The sequence below is a fragment of the Mesoplodon bidens genome (assembly GCF_964165515.1).
Source record: "Mesoplodon bidens genome assembly, chromosome: 14".
Taxonomy (NCBI): Eukaryota; Metazoa; Chordata; class Mammalia; order Artiodactyla; family Ziphiidae; genus Mesoplodon; species Mesoplodon bidens.
In genome coordinates, this window is record NC_138170.1 from 13,783,796 (window position 1) to 13,803,679 (window position 19,884).

The window sequence follows — 19,884 nt, forward strand, 5'->3', positions numbered from 1 at the left end:
TTTTCTTTATTTGAGGAGGCACTGTTAGTTTTTGAGGCACAGGACCCGAACCTAAAATGGTACACAAAGGTTGCAGCAGCCGTTCAGAATGCAATCCAGTGCTACGGTGTCAGTGTCATCCATGACAAGAAGAAAAGAGCTACCACCCAGACATCACTGGATTGTTTTTTCATTTTTCATTTTTCAAGAGGGTAGATAGAATTGAATCCAGCAAGGAACCAGAACCTGTGCCATCAACGTCAGGCGTGAGTGAAATTGCAGCTTGCCCTCCGTCTCCTATTGCTCATGATCCTGCAGCTCTACCATCTCCCACCTCCTCTCCCTCCTCCGGTCAGTAACTCTTCTTGCCTGTTCACTCGATGCCAGCCCTGTATGCCAGCTGTTGTACTGTACTACTGTGCTTTTCAAGGGACTATGTTGTAAAATTTAAAATGTTTTATTTTTGTGTTTGTTTGTTTTTTATGTATTATTTGTGTGAAAAGTATTATAAACCTATTACAGAGTTAGCTGGGTACATAGGCTCACTTTGTTGAACTTGCGAACAAATTGGACTTATGAACGCAGTCTCGGAACGGGAACTCGTTCATATGTAGGGGACTTACTGCTTACTGTATAAGCCCCTTACAGGTATTAATTCCCTCAGGCTTTACAACAGCTCTACAAAGGGGTGCTGTTATGATTTTTAGAGGTGTAGAGATGGTTCAATAACCTGCTAAGGCCATGCAGAGGCAGGATGCAAATCCAGAGAGGCTGATTCCAGAGTCCATGTTCTCAGTGGCCTCACTCCGGAGTCTAGAACAGGCACAACATTCCAACTGCTTCCAGGCATGCCAACCCCACTCCTCTCAACTCAGCAACTTTACACGGGGCGTCTTCCCTTCCCTCGGCTCAGCGCTGGGCACTGGGACAAGGCGATGAGGACAGGCACGGCTCCCGGCAGCTGCAGTCCTGGATAATGCCTGTGGTGAGGTTCTTCCTAACGCAAGGACTCAGCGGCCTGCTGGTGGCCTGCCATGACCCAGAGCTGTAACTCAGCTAACTCAGTAGCTCACACCTGTGACCAAGCATCTACGGCTCCCAGGTATTCAGGCACTCTATCGGGCTGCCCCTATTCCCCTTTAATTCTACAGTATCTTTTAATAATATCTACATGTCAGTCTCATCTACTCAGCATGGTGGGACCATCCTTCCAAACACGGGACCATCTACTACCGTAACAAGGACCACCAAAGTCCAAGGAAGCATAGTCAGTGCCCACCTCAGGCAAATTCCTTTACCTCCTCTGCCTCAGTTTCCCCATATGTGAAGTGAGGGTACCGATGGAACCCTCTCAGAGTTGTGCGAGGAGAAATGAGTTAACACCTGTACAGCACTTATGACAGGCATGGCTTATAATAAAGGCTCAATAAGTATTATTTTCTTGTAACAGTCTTGGTGGTGGTGGTGATGGTGAAGAGACGAATTAACTCATGGAATTTTCACAAGGTTTCCATCAGATGGAGTTTTTTTTTTTTTTTTTTTTGGCCTCATTTCACGCACTGAGAAAACTAAAGCTCAGAGAAACTGAAGTGAAGCCCCAGGCCCACTACACCCCAGTGGCAGCAGACCCTGAGCCCACCCGGGGGGGCCATGACCATGGGGTCTCCTCCCTGCCCGCCCTTAGGAGTGGTGGCCTCACCCTGACAGAGCAAAGACATTTGACGCCTCCAGCATCTGTGCTCTGCAGGGTGTCCCCTTGGCTGGGGAGGCCCAAAGACTCAGCCTGCGGTCCCCCAGGCTCTCCTGGCCTACCACCCAACCCCAGCGGGGATCTGGGCCCCGCTTTAACTGTGACCTCACCAAGCACACGGCAGAGTTGCCAAAAGCAGGCGAGGCAAACAAGGGCCAGCTGATCATTTCACTCAGAGAAACGAGAGAAGCCGTAGCTTTCTCCACAGAAACGGTGCTTCCCAGCAGCCGGCAGGGTGGGCGTGGTCTCAGCGATCCCTGGATCCAGAACCGGAGAGACAGTCCAGGACTCCTGACTTGTACTCAACACGCAGACCCTGCAGTATGGCCCCTGCGTGTCGCTGACACCCTGTGCGAGGTGCCCACCCACCCCGGGTGACTCCCTGACCACCAGGGCCTCATCCCTAACTGCAAAACGGGCGCCAACGCAGTGCCCCCTCCTGGCGCCGTAAGCCGGCACGTACATACGAAGCAGACACGAAGCGTAGTGCCAGGGACAGGACAAACAGGAAGGACGAAAGAAGACACCTTGTTCTGGGCGGAAGAGCCACAGAGAGTTAGAAGGAAGATGCGGCAACATCCATCCCAGTCACCCTGGCGACAGGCTGAGGGGTTGGGACACATACTGAGAATTTATCTCCGCTAAGAACTAACCCAGGTGCTTTCTATGTGAATTCTGATTCATTCTTCATCCATTCTTTCAGGTCCTATTTGCTGTGCACCTACTCTGTGCCCAGCATTGTGTGGGAGGCTGAATACATGGCGGCGAACGAGGCCGGCAGGGCCCCTGGCAGCGTGGAGCTTTTAGGCTTGCAGGGGAGACAGCTATCACACCGTGAGTCGGTTATAACCACAATAAACGCTGCAAGGGGAGTGCAGAGCCTTGGAACATGACAGAGGGACCTCTTGCGGACTGTGACCTTTCTGAAGGAGGTACATGTACCGGTGCTCTGAAACATCCGGGAAACTAACCAGGCGAAAGGTGGGGACGGGTTCGCCAGGTGGCACCGCAGCACGAGGTGGGCGGGGTGAGAGGTCGGTCGTGGAAGGCATTGGAAACTGGAAGAGAATGTGCCTTGATCCTGGAGGCACTGTGAGGCCACAGAGGGTGACAGGGTGGCTGGGATGGGGCCAGGAATTTAGAACTGCATCCGTCTGTTCTGTGCAGTGGTTCTCCAAGGGCGGTCCTGGACCGGTAACCTCAGTATCACCGGGTAGAAATGCAGATTCTCTGGCTGTGCCCCAGAGCTGCTGCATCCAAAACCCTGAAGGTGGGACCCGGCTACGGAGTAACACCTACTTAAAGGATTAGGGAGACTCTTTTGAAAGTGGGCACCAGCTTGCCTTATGCTAGAATATTATTTCCATGCAAAATCGACCCAAAACTCTGGGCTAGACCTCGTGTACATTTCACACTTCCTCTACTTCTGCCTCCAAACCCACCGTGACTCTCCCCAGCTTCCTTCCTCCTTCAGAAAAGGCTTCCCAGCACCCCCCCCACCCCAACTTCGGCTGCAGAGTTCTCTCAATGCGCATCCCCCCCCACCAACTCCTGCCAAATGCCTTAGTTTCCTTTTCCTTTTGTCTCTGCTCATCATTTAATCAGACATGGCATTTGGGGCATAAACGAAAGCATGGCTATTACAGCAAGACTTTAAGAGAAAATCTGAAGATATTGAGAAACGTTATGAAAATGAGAGATAACCATGGGGGAAAAAAACCACATCTGGGCAGAGTTTAAAATGACCAGGCGTGCTGGCCTTGAGCAAACGTCACCGTGGGGAGCCATGGTGACAGTTTTCTAACACAGGAGGAATGCCCTTTGGAGAAAGGGATCCGTTTTCCACTCATCAGCGAGCACAGAAAAAGCAGGACCTTCTCAGGTTTCAGCTGAGAAAGCATCTGTCCTGTGTTTAAGCTGTAGGAGGGGAGGGAGCTGCCAAGAGAGCTGGTGAGATCATCCTCGCCAGAGATGCTCGCGATGAGATCACAGCGGCCAGGATCACAGTGGCCAGGGTCTGTCAGGGAAGACACTTCGGCTGTATCTGGACCATGTGGGTCTGAGGCCCGTCCAGCTCTGCGAGGGGTCTCCTGGTCACCGGGCAAACCTGCCTCCCAAACAGGGCAGGTGCCGACTCACGACCATTGTGTTTTGCTTCAGATACTCAGGAATCCAAGGGACACCACGCACCTCTGCAAAACGTCTCAGATCGCCTGGCTGCCTGGAGGCCAGGACTCCAGGCATTTGTTTCATGGAAAAGCCCATTTATTCCTTTCCCACAGCCAACGCCTGTCTCCCCAGTAACAGCAGCAGGAGCCGCCATCACATCAGCAACAGCTCTGAGCGGCGGAGCCCTTGCTCTGTGCCAGCCCCGCACTCACATCCTCACCCAGGCCTCACCATTATCAGAAGGCCCATTTTACAAATGAAGAAACTGAGGCTTAAAGAAGGCTACTGATCGGCCCATGCCCCCGTGGCTGGTCACAACCAGGCTGAGGTTTGAGCCCAGGGTTCTCTGATTTCAGAGCCCACGATCGTGATAAGGCCTGGACATTGCCAGGAACAAAATGTGTGTGTCAGATGCCCAAAAAGGAATTGATCCAAATGTGCCCTCCTCTCCAGACGCTCCGGAGTTGGCAGGGGCTGGCCCCTTGATAATGCTCAGGAAAATGGAGAAGGGGTGCCTTTTAAAAATCAGCCACTCTGTGTCCTCTCTCCCCACCTCCACTGCTCCAGATCTACTGATACTTAAAAATCAAGTCTCTCCCAGAAGGCACCCCCATGCCTGCCCCCCAGGACTCCACCACTGGCCTGAATGGGCGGACCGGTCCCTGGCAGTGTGGACATCCTTCACACGACATCACCCACTCCAAAACGTAACAGCACAGGGTTTCTACGGCACCTTTAGAGCCACGAACCAGCATGTGGTTTTAATATTCACCAGCGCTCTCCTCAGCGGGGCCCTGAGGCTGCTGTGATCAGAGGGGCTATTGTGCAGATACGGCTGTCGCCGCTGCACAGAACCCTGATCAGATTTCTGTCCCATCTTCTCTACGGTGCAATTCTGGGCTCGTCTGCTTTCTCTCCTCTTGCCTCCTTCTGGAGTCTGGAAAATGGCTGAAACAGTGTCTATCACAGACTTGGAAGAAGTATTTTCCTCCGTACTTTGCCGCTGTGCCAGTGCCTTGGCCTCACCCCTGGGCCTGCATCCTGAGGCTCTCCTGGGGCCTCACTGACTCAGCCAGTTCAGCTGAGACCTGCTGAGCCATTCTGGACCTGGGTCTTCAGAACTGAATACGCACCCCACTCGGTTTGAAGAGCCACCGAAAACAAGCACATAAAGCAGCGCCCACGGGCGGGCAGATGGTCACTGGCTCAGGACTGAGGGTCACAGCTGCACCCACTGACGGGAAGGGCACCACGTGAGAGAGCTCTGTCAGGCAGGCTTCCTGTGAGCAGTGCAGACCCAGCAGAAGGGAGAAAGGAAGGATTTTCCTGCTTTTCAGGTGGCTGCACACTGATGTCAAGCCTGGAGTCAGGTGAATGAAACTTATTCCTTCTTGATGGAGAATCTGGGTTCAAGCCACAGATGGATATTCACGGGTATGTTAATTCTCCTTCCAGCTTCCCCAAGCTCAGTGGAGCTTAAGAGTTACAAAGAGACAGGGAGGGACCAGAGAACAGACAGTGCAGTGCCTTGAGGAGCAGGCAGCCTTCCAGAGCTCTTCTCTCCTGGCTGCTTTTTCCAAACCAAGACAGAGGAGGGGGCGGGAGGAAATGGGAGGCAGAGTTGGCTTCTGGAGGTCTGGCCTCATGAACTCTTGCCTGTGATGGTGACTGTCACACGCCGAACAGCCGCGCGAGCATCAGTGCTCCCCAGTGAATTCAGCCAAGGCACGCATGCCCTTATCCACGAGTCAGCTCTTAGCTGCTTTTCCAGAAGATGTGTTTGCTCTGAACAACCAATTCTCCCAGGACCATCTTTAGTGGCCCTGTTGCCGCACCACCTATGTTCCACCCACCGTAATCAGCAGCACACATCTGGGGTGCAGGGAGATGGGACCCCATGGTAAGAAGGCTGCAGAAAGGTCCTCTGTGCGGCGCCAACTGGCACTCACTAGCATCTAACCAGCAACCCCGGCCACCTTGCAGCAACCATGGCTCAAGCAGCTCCACTCCTGACATTGTTACCCACCCCTGGAACGTGCAGAGAATAAACAGCGAGGGAAGTTAACATCAGAGTCAGTGACCTCCATAGAGCCTGTAGCTTGGAAAGTCACAGCCAGTCTCGAAGGGGTCAGCACCGCCAACATCGCATTGAATCTCACACTCTTGTCCTTAATGGGGGAGTGGTACTGCCCATCTGGAGCCACAGAACCACACCTGCAGTGGGGGAGAGGCAGGTGGGAAAGAGAGATGGGGTTAATGTAAGAGAAGAACATGGCGCCTAGAAATGAGGTCAGGTGGCTCCCACGAGCACACCCAGGGAAGTCACACAGGGTTCCCCATCCTGGATCCTCCCTCACAAGACAGCAGTGTGGGGAGCAGGACAAGTGCCTCCCCAGGAGATGCTGAGAAAGGCTCAACTCATGGAAAGTAAGAGCAGATTTCCCACCACTACTATCCTGCAACTCAGCAGTGGACTCTGACAAAGAGGGGCATGAGGACCGCCATCATCAAACCAACACCAGAGCCTGGGTGTAAAGACGGCACATCAATCCACTTTTTTGTTGTTGAGATACAAATCATTTGCCATAAACTTCACCTTTTTAAAGTGTACAGTTCAACGGTTTTTAGTATATTCACGAAGTTGTACAACCATGACCACTATTCAATTTCAAAGCATTTCGTCACCCCAAAAAGAAACCCCTTCCATAGCAGTCCTGTCCCATACTCCCTACACTCCAGAGCCCGGCAACCATTAATCTACTTTCTAACTCTATGGATTTGTCTATTCTGGACATTTCACATAAGTAGTAGCATACAAAGTGTGGCCTTTGTGTCTGGCTTCTTTCACTTGACACACTGTTTTCAAGGTTCACGCACGTTGTAACATGTATCGATACTTCATTTCTTTTTATGGCCAGATGATGTTCCATTGTATGGATATACCGTATGTTGTTTATCCATTCATCAGTTGATGGATATTTGTGCTGTTTCCACTTTCTTTGGCTATTATGAATAACTGTTATGAACATTTGTACACAGGTTTTTGTGTGGATATATATTTTCAATTCTCTTGTAGACAACGTCTTTGTAAAGACCTAGGAGTAGAATTGCTAGGTCCTATGAAGACGTTAAACTTTTGAAGAACGGCCAAATTCTTCTCCAAGTTGACAACACCAGTTTACATCCCCACCAGCAATGGATGAGGGCTCCAGTTTCTCCTCATCCTCACCAACACTCGTTATCATCGGTTTCTTTTATTGCAGTCATGAAGGGAGCGCAAAGTGGTACTTCACTGTGGTTTTCATTGGCATTTCCTTAACGACAGTGATGTTGAACATCTTTTCATGTGCTTATTATCCATTTCAATATCTTCTTTGGATAAGTGTCTATTCATATTTTTGCCCTTTTTTTTTTTTTTTTTTGCAGTACGGGGGCCTCTCACTGTTGTGGTCTCTCCCGTTGCGGAGCACAGGCTCTCCCCCAGATGCACAGGCTCAGCGGCCATGGCTCGCAGGCCTAGCTGCTCCACGGCATGTGGGATCCTCCCGGACTGGGGCACGAACCCACGTCCCCCACATCGGCAGGCAGACTCTCAACCACTGCGCCACCAGGGAAGCCCTTGCCCATTTTTAATTGGGTCATTTGTCTTCTTACTGTTGAGCTGTAATATAGTTCCTTTTACAGTCTGGATACTAGGTTCTTATGATATATAAGATTTGCAAATATTTTCTCCCACTCTGTGGATTGTCTTTTCACTTTCTTCATAGTGTCCTTTGCTGCACAAGTTTTTTGATTTTGGTGATGTCCAATTTTTCTATTTTTTCTTTGGTTCCTTGTGCTTTGGGTGTCACACCTAAGAAATCATTGCCTAAACAAGGTCACAAAGATTTATACCTATGTCTTCTTTTTTTAAAATATTTATTTATTTGGCTGCCTGGGTCTTAGTTGTGGCATGTGGACTCTTAGTTGAGGCATGAGGGATCTAGTTCCCTGACCAGGGATCGAACCTGGGCCCCCTGCACTGGAAGTGTGGAGTCTTAACCACTGGACCACCAGGGAAGCCCCAGCACACCTATGTTTTCTTTTATGGGTTTTATACTTTTAGCTCTTACATTTAGACCTGTGATCCATCTTGTGTTAATTTTTGTATATCATATGAGGTAAAGGTCCAACTTCATGCTTATGATATCCAGCTGTGCCAGCACCATTTGTTGAGAAGACGATTTTTCCCCATTAAATTATCTTGTCACCCTTGTTGAATATCAATTGACCGTAAGTGCAAGGATTTATCTCTAGATCCTCTATCTCTTCCATTGTCCATACATCTAGCCTTATGCCAATGCCACACTATCTTGATAACTGTAGATTTGTAGTAATTTTTCAAATCAGGGATGTGAGTCCTCCTACTTTGTTCTCCTAGTGGGAAGCAGCTGCATAGCATAGGGAGATCAGATCGGTGCTTTGTGACCACCTGGAGGGGTGGGATAGGGAGGGTGGGAGGGAGGGAGACGCAAGAGGGCAGGGATATGGGAACAGATGTATATGTATAACTGATTCACTTTGTTATAAAGCAGAAACTAATTTAAAAAAAGATTGTTTTGGGTAGTCTGAGTCTCTTGCATTTCCATATGAATTTTAGAACCAGTTTCTCACTTTTTTCAAAAAAAAAGGCAGCTGGGATTTTGACAGGAATTTCATTGAATCTGTACATCTGCTTACAGACCCCTTTTTGATCAAATGATAAACCAACACCCCCAAAGTGTGTTGCCTCTACTGTTCTGTAGTATTTGGGGTGCAGCTTAAATATCAATGGAATGGCTTTTAAATCAAATCTTGCTTACCAAAGAATATTCTATATATTCTCATATTTTCTACAGACCGTGTAGCTCCCTATCATTTTTCTTTCTGGTTGAATCTGAATTTCTAATCCCTAGTGCATTGGATGAATGCTAAGCCAGTGGGTCCAGGTTCTGGCTGAGGACTGTCCAGTCCACTAAGATCCTATTAGTATGGGTGAAAAGTGCAGACCTCCAAATCTGTGGCTTTCCTTCCCTCTTCCCCATCTCCGAGAGTGGAGTGATGCTGATTAGTCACCAGGAAAGGTACAGGCACCTCTGGGGAAGGCTGGTGGTCCTATGATTTGCTGGCATGGGCACTGGTCATTCCTGAGGAGGCCTGGGGCCTTCATCACCCACCAGGACAACTACAAAGATGCTTTTGTTGTTTCCATTTCATTTCTTACCAATTCACAGAGGGAAAAATGTCAACCAGAATTTGGTCCATTTTAAGTTTGTTTCCACCATATCTTCCTTAAACTTTTGGCATCTGTGACATTTATTTACTGGCAAGAACTTGCAGGCAGTAAAAAGGAGTAAAGTTACCCCAGTGTTCATTGCAGCACTATTTACAATAGCCAGGACATGGAGGCAACCCAAATGTCCATCGACAGAGGAATGGATAAAGAAGATGTGGTACATATATGCAATGGAATATTACTCAGCCATAAAAAAGAATGAAATAATGCCATTTGCAGCGACATGGATGGACCTAGAGATTGTCATACTGAATGAAGTAAGTCAGACAAAGACAAATATCATATGATATCACTTATATGTGGAATCTTAAAAAATGGTACAAATGAACCTATCTACAAAACAGAAATAGAGTTACAGATGTAGAAAACAAACTTATGGTTACCAAGGCCGAAAGGGAGGCGTGGAATAAACTGGGAGACTGGGAGTGACATATACACACTATTATATATAAAATACATAACTAATAAGAACCTACTGTATAGTGCAGGAAACTCTACTGAATACTCTGTAATGACCTATATGGGAACAGAATCTAAAAGAGTGGATATATGTATATGTATAACTGATTCACTTTGCTGTACACCTGAAACTAACACAACGTTGTAAATCAACTATATTCCAATAAAAATTAATTAAAAATAAAAAGTAAAAAGGAGTAAAGCGTTAAAGGAAAATCTATAGGAAAGCAAGCAGCAAGCCTGATGGCTTGCTTCTTCACAATTTTAAATATCACTGTAGTTCAGGATTTTTATTGGATACATGAAATGCTGCTGAGAAAAGTAAAGTTAATTGGTGTTTCTTAGCCTCTGCAAAGAGCACAGTGAACCCCTGGGGCTCCATCCAGGGGATGGAATGCACTTGTAGAAGCAACCTTCACCTCGTTCTTTCACCCATCTGACCTCACTGAGGGATACTGGGAAATGACACTAAGCACCTCTGATATTATCCACCCAATCAGTACTGGTTAGAACAGTCTCTGAAGCTGAAGGATGGTACCTTATCTCCTGTCATCCACAAAGGAGGCAATAACACTAATTATTTTATGATAGCCAAAAAAAATTTTAAGGAAATAACCTAAATACCAACAATAAGGGATTGATACATAACTTATAGATCATTTAACAGTCTATTATGGCAATATTAAAAATGATAGGGGCTTCCTGGTGGCGCAGTGGTTAAGAATCCACCTGCCAATGAAGGGGTCACGGGTTCTATCCCTGGTCCGGGAAGATCCCTCATGCCGCAGAGCAACAGCCGCAGAGCAACAAAGCCCGTGCGCCACAACTACCGAGCCTGCACTCTAGAGCCCACGAGCCCCAACTACTGAGCCCATGTGCCACAACTACTGAAGCCTGCATGCCTAGAGCCCGTGCTCCACAACAAGAGAAGCCACCACAATGAGAAGCCCGCGCACCGCAATGAAGAGTAGCCCCCGCTCGCCCTAACTAGAGAAAGCCTGTGTGCAGCAACGAAGACCCAACACAGCCAAAAATAAAATAAATAAATAAAAATAAAAATGATAATGCCTATGTGTATTTATTGTTGCACAGAAACATTGGACATATAATGTGAAACAGAGTTTATAAAAAGTTTTAAGTTATAAAAAATAGAATTTCTAAGTGGACCTCATTCAGTGAAAATCAAACATCTCTCTCTCTCTTTAGATATAACCTCATAGAGAAAAGTCTAAAGTGTTATATATGAAAGTATAACAAACATTGTGTCTGGGTGATAGCATTTGGGATAATTTAAAAATTTTTTTGATTTGCTTACCTACATTTCTCAATTAATTGTCAGTAAAATTGTAGGAGGGTTATGAGAAGACACTCTGGATGTACAGCCTATGAGACCCAGGAACCAGGCCTGGGAAGGAGGGCAAAGAGCTCACACGCACAGCAAGTCCGAGTTAAGGAGACAACTACTCACTTCTCCAACAGGTTCTCCCTTGGTCTCCGAACCTTGCCATATCTCAGAATCCCGGTATCAACACCATGCAGACCTAGAGAGAGCAGACGGGAAACGGAGCTGTAGGGGGCAAGTTTATGTGCATCAGAAATACTGTCCGGGCCACTTCCCAGGTCTATCGCTGCTAAAACGCAAAGCCCTTTATCTCACTTCCAGAATTGTTGCTGCTTTCTTATTTGGGGTGGGGATGCTGTTTGCTTGTTTCCATGAAGAGTGGTGCCTGCTTCTCCAGCCCCCTCCTCCCTACCAAGAATAGAGGAGAAAATGCTAGACCCTCTGGGCAGCCCACCTGCTCTGAGGCCAGCTGGGGGGTGGGGTCTGGCAGGGACACAGCTTCCCACCTGAGCAGTTGCTGTGACTAGAAAAGGGAGAATTCTAGGCAACTGAAAGAACATCAGACTGAACACAGAGAAGGAGGAAAGCCCCTTACGCCCACCAGTGAACGCAGAACTCAAATTCCTCCCACTTCTCGGTGCTTCCTCCCCAGAACACGGGGTGAATTTGTGACAGCAAATGCCCAGAAGACATTGGGAAACGGCCAGAGAGACAGCAGTGGGTGGGTAGGGTGACCACCTCCCAAGAAGTTTCTTAAAATCTGCCAGACCCATTTCCTCAGAACACCTGTCGGAATCTGGGGTCGATTTTTTGTTCATCTCACACTTAGGGAGACTTACTCTGGGAGAAAAGATCTTTTTTTAGTGCAGGTCTTATTTAGAACATCACCCCTTGACAAGGTCACAGTGGTGCTTACAAGGAAACCAGCTCAGACTTTCTGGGTTTGCCAGTGTCATGAATGTCTGGCACCAGTTCATGAGGGCTGGGTGACCCCTCTACTCTCAACAGCACTTGACACGCCAGGTGTTTTCAAGGGATCAGGGCCTCAGTCACCTAAAGCACTTGCAGCCCATTCCTGCAGGCACACGGTGGTCAATATCCCTACGGGGCCAGGGTGAGCTTAGCCCCATCCTCCAGAGGATCGTCTCCTCCCCCTTCTCTTCTGCTCTTTCTTCTCTCTTTTTTCCCTTCTCCCCCCACCTGCGTTTTTTTTTTGGTTTTTGGTTTTTGGGTTTTTTGTTTTTTTGTTTTTTTGTTTTTTTTTTTTGCGGTACACGGGCCTCTCACTGCTGTGGCCTCTCCCATTGCGGAGCACAGGCTCCGGACGCGCAGGCTCAGCGGCCGTGGCTCACGGGCCTAGCCGCTCCGCGGCATGTGGGATCTTCCCGGACCAGGGCACGAGCCCATGTCCCCTGCATCGGCAGGTGGACTCCCAACCACTGCGCCAGCAGGGAAGCCCCCCCACCTGCGTTTTTGGCTTCACTTGGCTGGGGACAACCAGTGGAGCCCACAGGCATGGCCTGCTCTCACCAAGCATTCTGGGTTGCATTGTGTCTCCCCCAAGATTCATATGTTGCAGTCCTGACCCCTAATACCTGTGAATGTAATCTTATTTCGAGAAAGGGTCTGTACAAAGGCGATCAAGTTAAAATGAGGGCATGTGTGGGCCCTCATTCAAATGACCGGCGTCCTTATAAAAAGAGGAAATTGGACACAGACAAGCACACAGGGAGAACGCCGTGTGAACATGAAGATGGCCACCTACAAGCCAAGGAGAGAGGTCTGGAGAATACCCTCCCCATCCCAGCCCTCAGAAGGAACCAACTCCCCTGACACCTTGACCTCGGACTCGTAGCCTCCACAGTTGTGAGTCAATACATTTCTGTTGTTTAAGCCACTCAGTGTGAGTACAACAGCCCTAGCAAACTAGTCCACGGAGGCAATCCTTAGGACCCACAGAGGCTGGTGGCTCAGGGCCATGAAAGAGAGAACAACAACCTGCCCTCTGAGGGCCCACAAGTCCAAGAAGGAGAGAGGAGATGAAACAGCTGGGGACAGAGCTGCCTCATGACTAGTAAACAGGAGAGGCTGGGAGAAATGGGACCAATGCATGTTCATAAATGGCAGTCTGCAACCTTCTCTAACTGCCATACACAGAAGACTAATCAGGCTTCAAAATCAGAGTCTTCTCTGCCTTCACTGCTTTCATGAGTTAGGTTAGATTCTCACTGGGTGGGGTAGGGAACAGGCAGGAAGCGCAAAGAAGGGTGGGAGAGGGGTCACCTGGGGACTCACCTTTATACATCATATCAATAGCTGTCACTCGTGGGTACCTGCTTCCATTTTCATCGTGGACAGGAACGATGAAACAGTGGGGCCCTAAGGAAGGTGAAGAGACACTACGGTCTCTAAAGATATAATCAAAGCTTTGCTCATTTCCTGGGACAGTGTACAATTATGTTGATCTTGAAATTCATTTTGTTCTATGACTGTGCACTGCCCATTATAGTGTCTAATGTTGAATGTAATGATAAATCGTCTCATCATGTATATTTAGGAGATAACGTTAGTGCTGAATTTTTTACAAGGTAGAAACAGCCCTCTGAGGTGGGTTTTCTGTGTAAAGTACTCACGGGAGAATAGTACTAGTAAAGGGAAATATCCTAGGTTTCTGTGTCGGTAACAAACCTTGAGATCTTCCGTTTATGATGAGCTGGGCAAAGACTGCTGCATAATTCCCGTACATGGCGTTTCCAATGTACATCTCCTCAGCATTTTCGCATGGTGTGTCGATTACAAACTCCTACACAGAAACAGCAAAGCAACAGAGTTTTCTTTCTTATGGCTCGTTACAACTCCTGGGTTCAGTGCAATGAACACTGTGAAGCAGATCCATGCCGTGTAGCTGCACCCACTCGGGTGATTTCACAGAAAAGGCACAGACGACGCAAAGTCGCCTAATTCAACCTCGTGAGCTCAACACCACCATGCTACCACGGCAGTGTGCACTGTTTACCTCCACCTTGACTCTGAAAATGACTGGAAATTAAAGTGCTTTGTCAATGACTAGTCCAATCAGGAAAATACGTTGCCACCTGTCGATGGATGAAAGTTGTTCATTCACTTCTTCCCGGTCTCTCTTCTGTGTAATATTGCATGGGCATGTGTACTATTTGTCTGAGCCTATGGCTTTAATGTATAAAGGCTTTCTTCATTGTGCTTCTTTCTCTCTAGACTACTCCACACTGAGTTTCTGACTTCTAAATAATCCAGCACCAAACCCCTAAAAGTCCTGCTGATACGTATTCAGCTCTGCACATGCCCCTTGCCCCCAAACACTCCACCTTCGAGATTCACAAGAAAGGATGGAACATCCAATGATCTGGGGCCCCTAGTTCGATGAGTCCATGTCTATGTATTTCATTTTGTCTACTGGGCGTTGCCCCTTCTGGACCAATAGCTTGGTTCCTCATGCCCTCCACTGTCTCCTGGGTCTTGAAGGTTCTTACCTTTAAGGTATGGGTCTGTTGTTTAAATGGCCGCTAACTAACCAAAGGTTAAATGTGCACACCGGGACGCAAACAAGCCTACTAGGCAACCGTGACCCATTCCTACCATTGATTAGATTCTCAGCCCAGACAATTTTGATTTTTATAAAAAGAAATACCTCATTTAAGCCTTGGGATGATTGTTTCAGAACCAGCCTCTCCATTTTCCTCATCACTGAATATAATAATAAAAGGTTCCCTCAAAAGCTCATATGGATAAGCCCTTAAACCAAAAAGCATTTGTCAACAATTCTCTATCTTATCAGGGAAAGAACCTTAGAACATGCCATCTAGCTCGCCTCCATGATATGACCAAGGATTCCAGCTCAAAACAGTCCGAAGTTAGTACTGGTCAGGAATAAGCAGGGGGAAAAATGTACTTTTTTGTTTTCACTCTGCTCAAAACTCTGCCTTCTTTTTCTTCCTCTCCCGGAGCTAGAACAGGATCACCATGGAAATGCCCCCATTCCCTTCTGGGTCCTCCCTCATTCTGCTTACCACCTGGGATACCCTTCAACCTCGTGTTAAGGAGAGACGGACCATAACTGCCAGCTCTGGATACCAGGTACCTGGGACAGGTCGGAGAGGCCGGGGTGGGTGGGGAGCAGGGGAGGGAGGGTGGAATGGTGAAAAGGCAGAACAGCAAACTTAATCAAAGCTGACAATATCGAAGATGTGGCCGAACCAAACCGACAAGCTATTGATCATGTAAAGATCATCTCAGATTTCAGATTTTTAAGTATACAGGATGCGCTTTCCCTCTGGCCAAGAAATACAGTCTTGGAGCCCAAGGAAACATTCCCTGACACGTATGTGCACAGAGAAACTTTTAACACAGGCGAGGGCTTTTCAGAAACATAAATGGACAAGCTCTGTTTAAGTCTCTGGAGGCTGCTGCCCTTGTCTTATCAGGCCAGCCAGGACTTCTTAAAGAAAGGAGTTATTGTGAGTCTGGTGGGTGCAGTAACAAGCAACAAAACTCACGTGCTGAGGGGATGCTGACACCTTAGGGTGGGAAGGGAAGTAACAGAGAAAGGTTGGCCTGGCAGGAAAGCTCTGGTGGGGCAAGGACGGGACAGAGGGCATCTGTTCCCATCAGCACCTGATCTGGGAAAGGAAATTTGTCACTTCTGGCAAAAATACTTGATGTGGAAAGTCTGCCTCAGCCAAAACTCTGGCATCAAAGCTGGATCTATGTCAGTCCCCTACACACTACTATATATAAAATATATAACCAATAAGAACCTGCTGTATTGCACAGGGAACTCCTGTGCAATACTCTGTAATGGCCTATATAGGAAAAGAATCTAAAAAAAAAAAGAGTGGACCTACGTATATGTATAACTTATTCACTTAGCTGTACACCTGAAACTAACACATTGTAAATCAACTATACTCCAATAAATTTTTTTTAAAAAGCTGGATCTAAATAATGCACGCCATGTGTGTTGGTTCCTATTTTAACTGTTGAAGGCCAACAAAACGGTCGGTCCTGCAAGCACTCAAAGAGACGGCCTTGGCCAGAGAGCTCTTAGCCTCATTTATTTTTGCGATTTTGCCTCAACTGTAAAAATAAAACTCTCTCTTACCTTGAAACTCTCAATGCCGCTACTCAATCCATCATCCAAAAATAAAAATAAAACAACCAACCCACAGGAATGCCCAACCAAAAAATGTAAGAGATTGAAACTGCCCTGGAGGGAGAGGGGGCTCATTTGATATGCTCTAACATTTAAAAAGGGAAATGAAGAGGAAAACACAGAAACCAATGAAGGAGAAAGCCATTCCCTGCCAAGCCAACCCTCAGTGGCCTGAGCTTATGATGGGCTTCTTCCCTCCCTCGGGAAGCAGCACGTTCACCAGCGTCTTCTCATCATTACGATTTCAACTTTGCAACTCCCCTGCCGAGAGTGGCAGCTGCCATAGCGCAGCAGGGAGCTAAATCATTTATGCTGTTTGGGGAAAATGGGACTAACACAGGGAAATGATTTCTGTACAAAAAAACAATAATAATAATTGTAAGAAGAAACAAATAAATAAGAATTGTGAGTGGGATTTTTTTCCCTTTGATGACAGCAAGGTGACCTCAATACCACGGTTTCGGGAGAAAAAATTGGGCAGCCAAAACCCCAAAGACGTTTGGTCAGTGTCCCATCAAGAAAGCTAAGTTGTTAAGGACAATCCCCCTTGAACCTGAGATTCTCTCGTTAACTGCATAGCCATAAGTCAGTTTCCTAACCTCTGTGAGCCTCAGTTTCTCCACCTGTAAAATGGGGACAAGGATATCTTCCTATAACATTATAGAATATTTAACACAATGTTGCATTCAGAGTGCTTAGCCTGGCACTTAGCACACGTGCTCAATGCACAGAAGTGGCTTATTACCACGTTCATGGGATTGTTGCTGTGACGGAGTGTGGTATACTATACTATACAGAGAGAGTTTGACACAGACCTGGCACAGAGGGAGCATTCAGAAAGTGGCAGTCCTTATTCTGGTTCTTACTATGACCTTGGACATCACTGGCTGCTGTAGAGAACTAGCATCAGGACAGAGGAAAGGCAGGACATCCTCCAACAAAACCCTCACCTGGGGCTTCCCTGGTGGCACAGTGGTTGAGAGTCCTCCTGCTGATGCAGGGGACACGGGTTTGTACCCCAGTCCAGGAAGATCCCACATGCCGCGGAGCGGCTAGGCCCGTGAGCCATGGCCGCTGAGCCTGCGCGTCCGGAGCCTGTGCTCCGTAACAGGAGAGGCCACAACAGTGAGAGGCCTGTGTACCAGAAAAAAAAAAAAAAAACCCTCACCTGCATCTGTCATTCTAAGTGCTGACCACCTCCATCTAGCATTCTTGGGTCAGAAAAATCCTGGGAACAAAACTCCAGATTCCAAATATGCAGAATCTGAAAAAACTGGTACAGGCGATCTTATTTACAAGCAGAAATAGAGACAGAGACATAGAGAACAAGTGTATAGATACCAAGGGGAAAGGGGGGAGGTGGGATGAATTGGGAGATTGGGATTGAAATATGTACACTATTGATACTATGTATAAAATAGCTAACTAATGAGAACCTACTGTATAGCACAGGGAACTCGGCTCAATGCTCTGTGATGACCTAAACGGGAAGGAAATACAAAAAAGAGGGGATATATGTGTACATATAGCTGATTCACTTTGCTGTACAGTAGAAACTAATGCAACATTGTAAAGCAACTATAATAAAAGCAACTACAATAAAAAAATACTTTTTTAAAATGAGGGAAGAAAATAGAAAACAACAACAACAACAACAACAAAAGCAAAGGACAACCTCATCCAAAATGAAGACTGAGTCACCACACGCACATGTATGAGGCAACACCCACCAGGGTGTTGAGAATAGGAGCTAAAGAGATGGGGACGGGGGTGGGATTTACAGAGCAGGGTTTTTGCTGTGACCCATTTGTGGAGAGATGTCAAGTTAGAGGGTCTTACCAACATTTTGGAGTTCATCCCATATAATAAAGTCAGATTGTTTTGTGAAATTTTACTGTTGTTTTTTTTTAATGAATGAATTAATTTATTTATTATTTTTGGCTGCATCAGGTCTTTGTTGCTGCACGCGGGCTTTCTCTAGTTGCCGTGAGAGAGGGCTACTCTTAGTTGTGGTGCACGGGCTTCTCACTGCAGTGGCTTCTCGTTTCAGAGCACGGGCTCTAGGCACGCAGGCTTCAGTAGTTGTGGCACGTGGGCTCAGTAGTTGTGGCTCGTGGGCTCTAGAGCCCAGGCTCAGTAGTCGTGGTGCACGGGCTTAGTTACTCCGCGGCATGTGGGATCTTCCCTGACCAGGGCTCGATCCCGTGTCCCCTGCATTGGCAGGCGGATTCTTAACCATAGCGCCACCAGGCAAGCCCCTGTGCTGTGAAATTTTATTTCAGTTGCCATGTGGATTTGTGTGCAGGTCACAGGTACAGACATTGCATCATGCCAGCACCGAGGACCTGGCTCCCAGAAGGAGGCCCCAGCACACACAGTGCCCTCCTGCCACACACATCACACCCGGTGCGATGGAACACGCCAACAGAGACCGCTCTTCCACCCATTTACCTGCTACTGTTAAGAAGGACCACAGAATGGATTAGGTCCCGTTCTCACCGAGGTTTTCCAAAGCATTAAGTTAATGAGTGTACATAACGGGCTTGGAGCAGTGCCCATCCCACAGTAGGTGCTGTGTAAGTGTTGGCTGGTGTTAGACTCAGGAAGGCTGAGCCTATGTCCACTAAAGCACTTAGGCGTTTCTTCTGAATCTGAGCACCCTCTCGCCTGAGAGCACACACAGCAGGGGGGAAGGTGGACTCGGGAGAAAGGAGAGTCCGTTGTGTACAGGTCCGCTGCCTAGAACCGCCAACGGGCAGAATCCTCACCTGTGCAGAGAGGTCAAAGGAGGCTTCCATCTGGATCCTTCTCACGTTGCTCCTGTGGCCCCTCTCAGTCATCGCAAACATCCCCGTGTATTTCTGCTCCTGGAGTTTACTGGGTGTTAGAAGGGAATCAGCTAGTCAGACGGCTGCTCTAATTGCTTACCTCTCAGATCATTAAGAATGTCGGCGAGAAAGGGAGCGGTGAGTTGGAGATAATTGTAAAAATTCAGTCTGGTGACAGCTAATGTGATGACAATATGACAGACTCAGTGCAATTTTAAAAAGTAGTCTTAAATTCTCCTTTCAAACGAAGTTCTGGCTGGCACTAATTCTCTGTTTTATTTTCTTTTTCTGCAAACACACACACACTCCTAACTACTGTGAATTTTTAAGTCTCTCCATAGATGATATCTATGGAGGTACGTGCCATACCTGGAGTGGCTGAAGCCATTTAGTTACACGTGCTGGGCTTCCGAGATTCCTGACGGCACCACCAAATAGCCAATAAATTATTCCACACTGGAAACAAGGAGATTACAGGCCATAGTTAGCAAGAGTCAACAATTTAATGATGACCAAACCCACTGGGCAAACTCCACTCAAGGAACACCGATCAGCTCATCAAGCTTTCCATACGCCCCACTAAAGTGGCAAGGTATCCACATCCTTCCCCTCACTGCCTGTCCAGCCCCAGTTCCTCTGGGAAGACACAGCTCACACGGTTTCCTCTCTTGGAGAGGTCACCCCTAGGGCACGAAGCATCCGTCCTCCACCCTCGGGGCTGCCCGGTTCACCCCATCAAATGACTGCTCTGAATGTTCGTTCTGCCTTGTCTGCTCAGGGTCTAGCTTAGTGCCTGGTACACTGAAGATGTGCAACAGCGTTTATGCACTGACCCCAGGTGCCTGCAGAGGTGAG

The 19,884-nt window shown here is 47.7% G+C and overlaps 1 protein-coding gene across 1 annotated transcript in view; it reads right to left on the minus strand.

Annotated features, from left to right (window-relative positions):
• Window positions 1–19,884, minus strand: part of ACOXL (acyl-CoA oxidase like) — a gene marked incomplete at its 3' end in the record, with an annotated part of 353,946 nt that overhangs the window by 286,590 nt on the left and 47,472 nt on the right. The window contains 6 exon segments of the mRNA XM_081254598.1: window positions 5,980–6,112; window positions 11,140–11,212; window positions 13,309–13,392; window positions 13,702–13,816; window positions 18,970–19,068; window positions 19,399–19,485. Of these exon segments, the coding sequence (XP_081110724.1) occupies window positions 5,980–6,112; window positions 11,140–11,212; window positions 13,309–13,392; window positions 13,702–13,816; window positions 18,970–19,068; window positions 19,399–19,485 (591 nt within the window).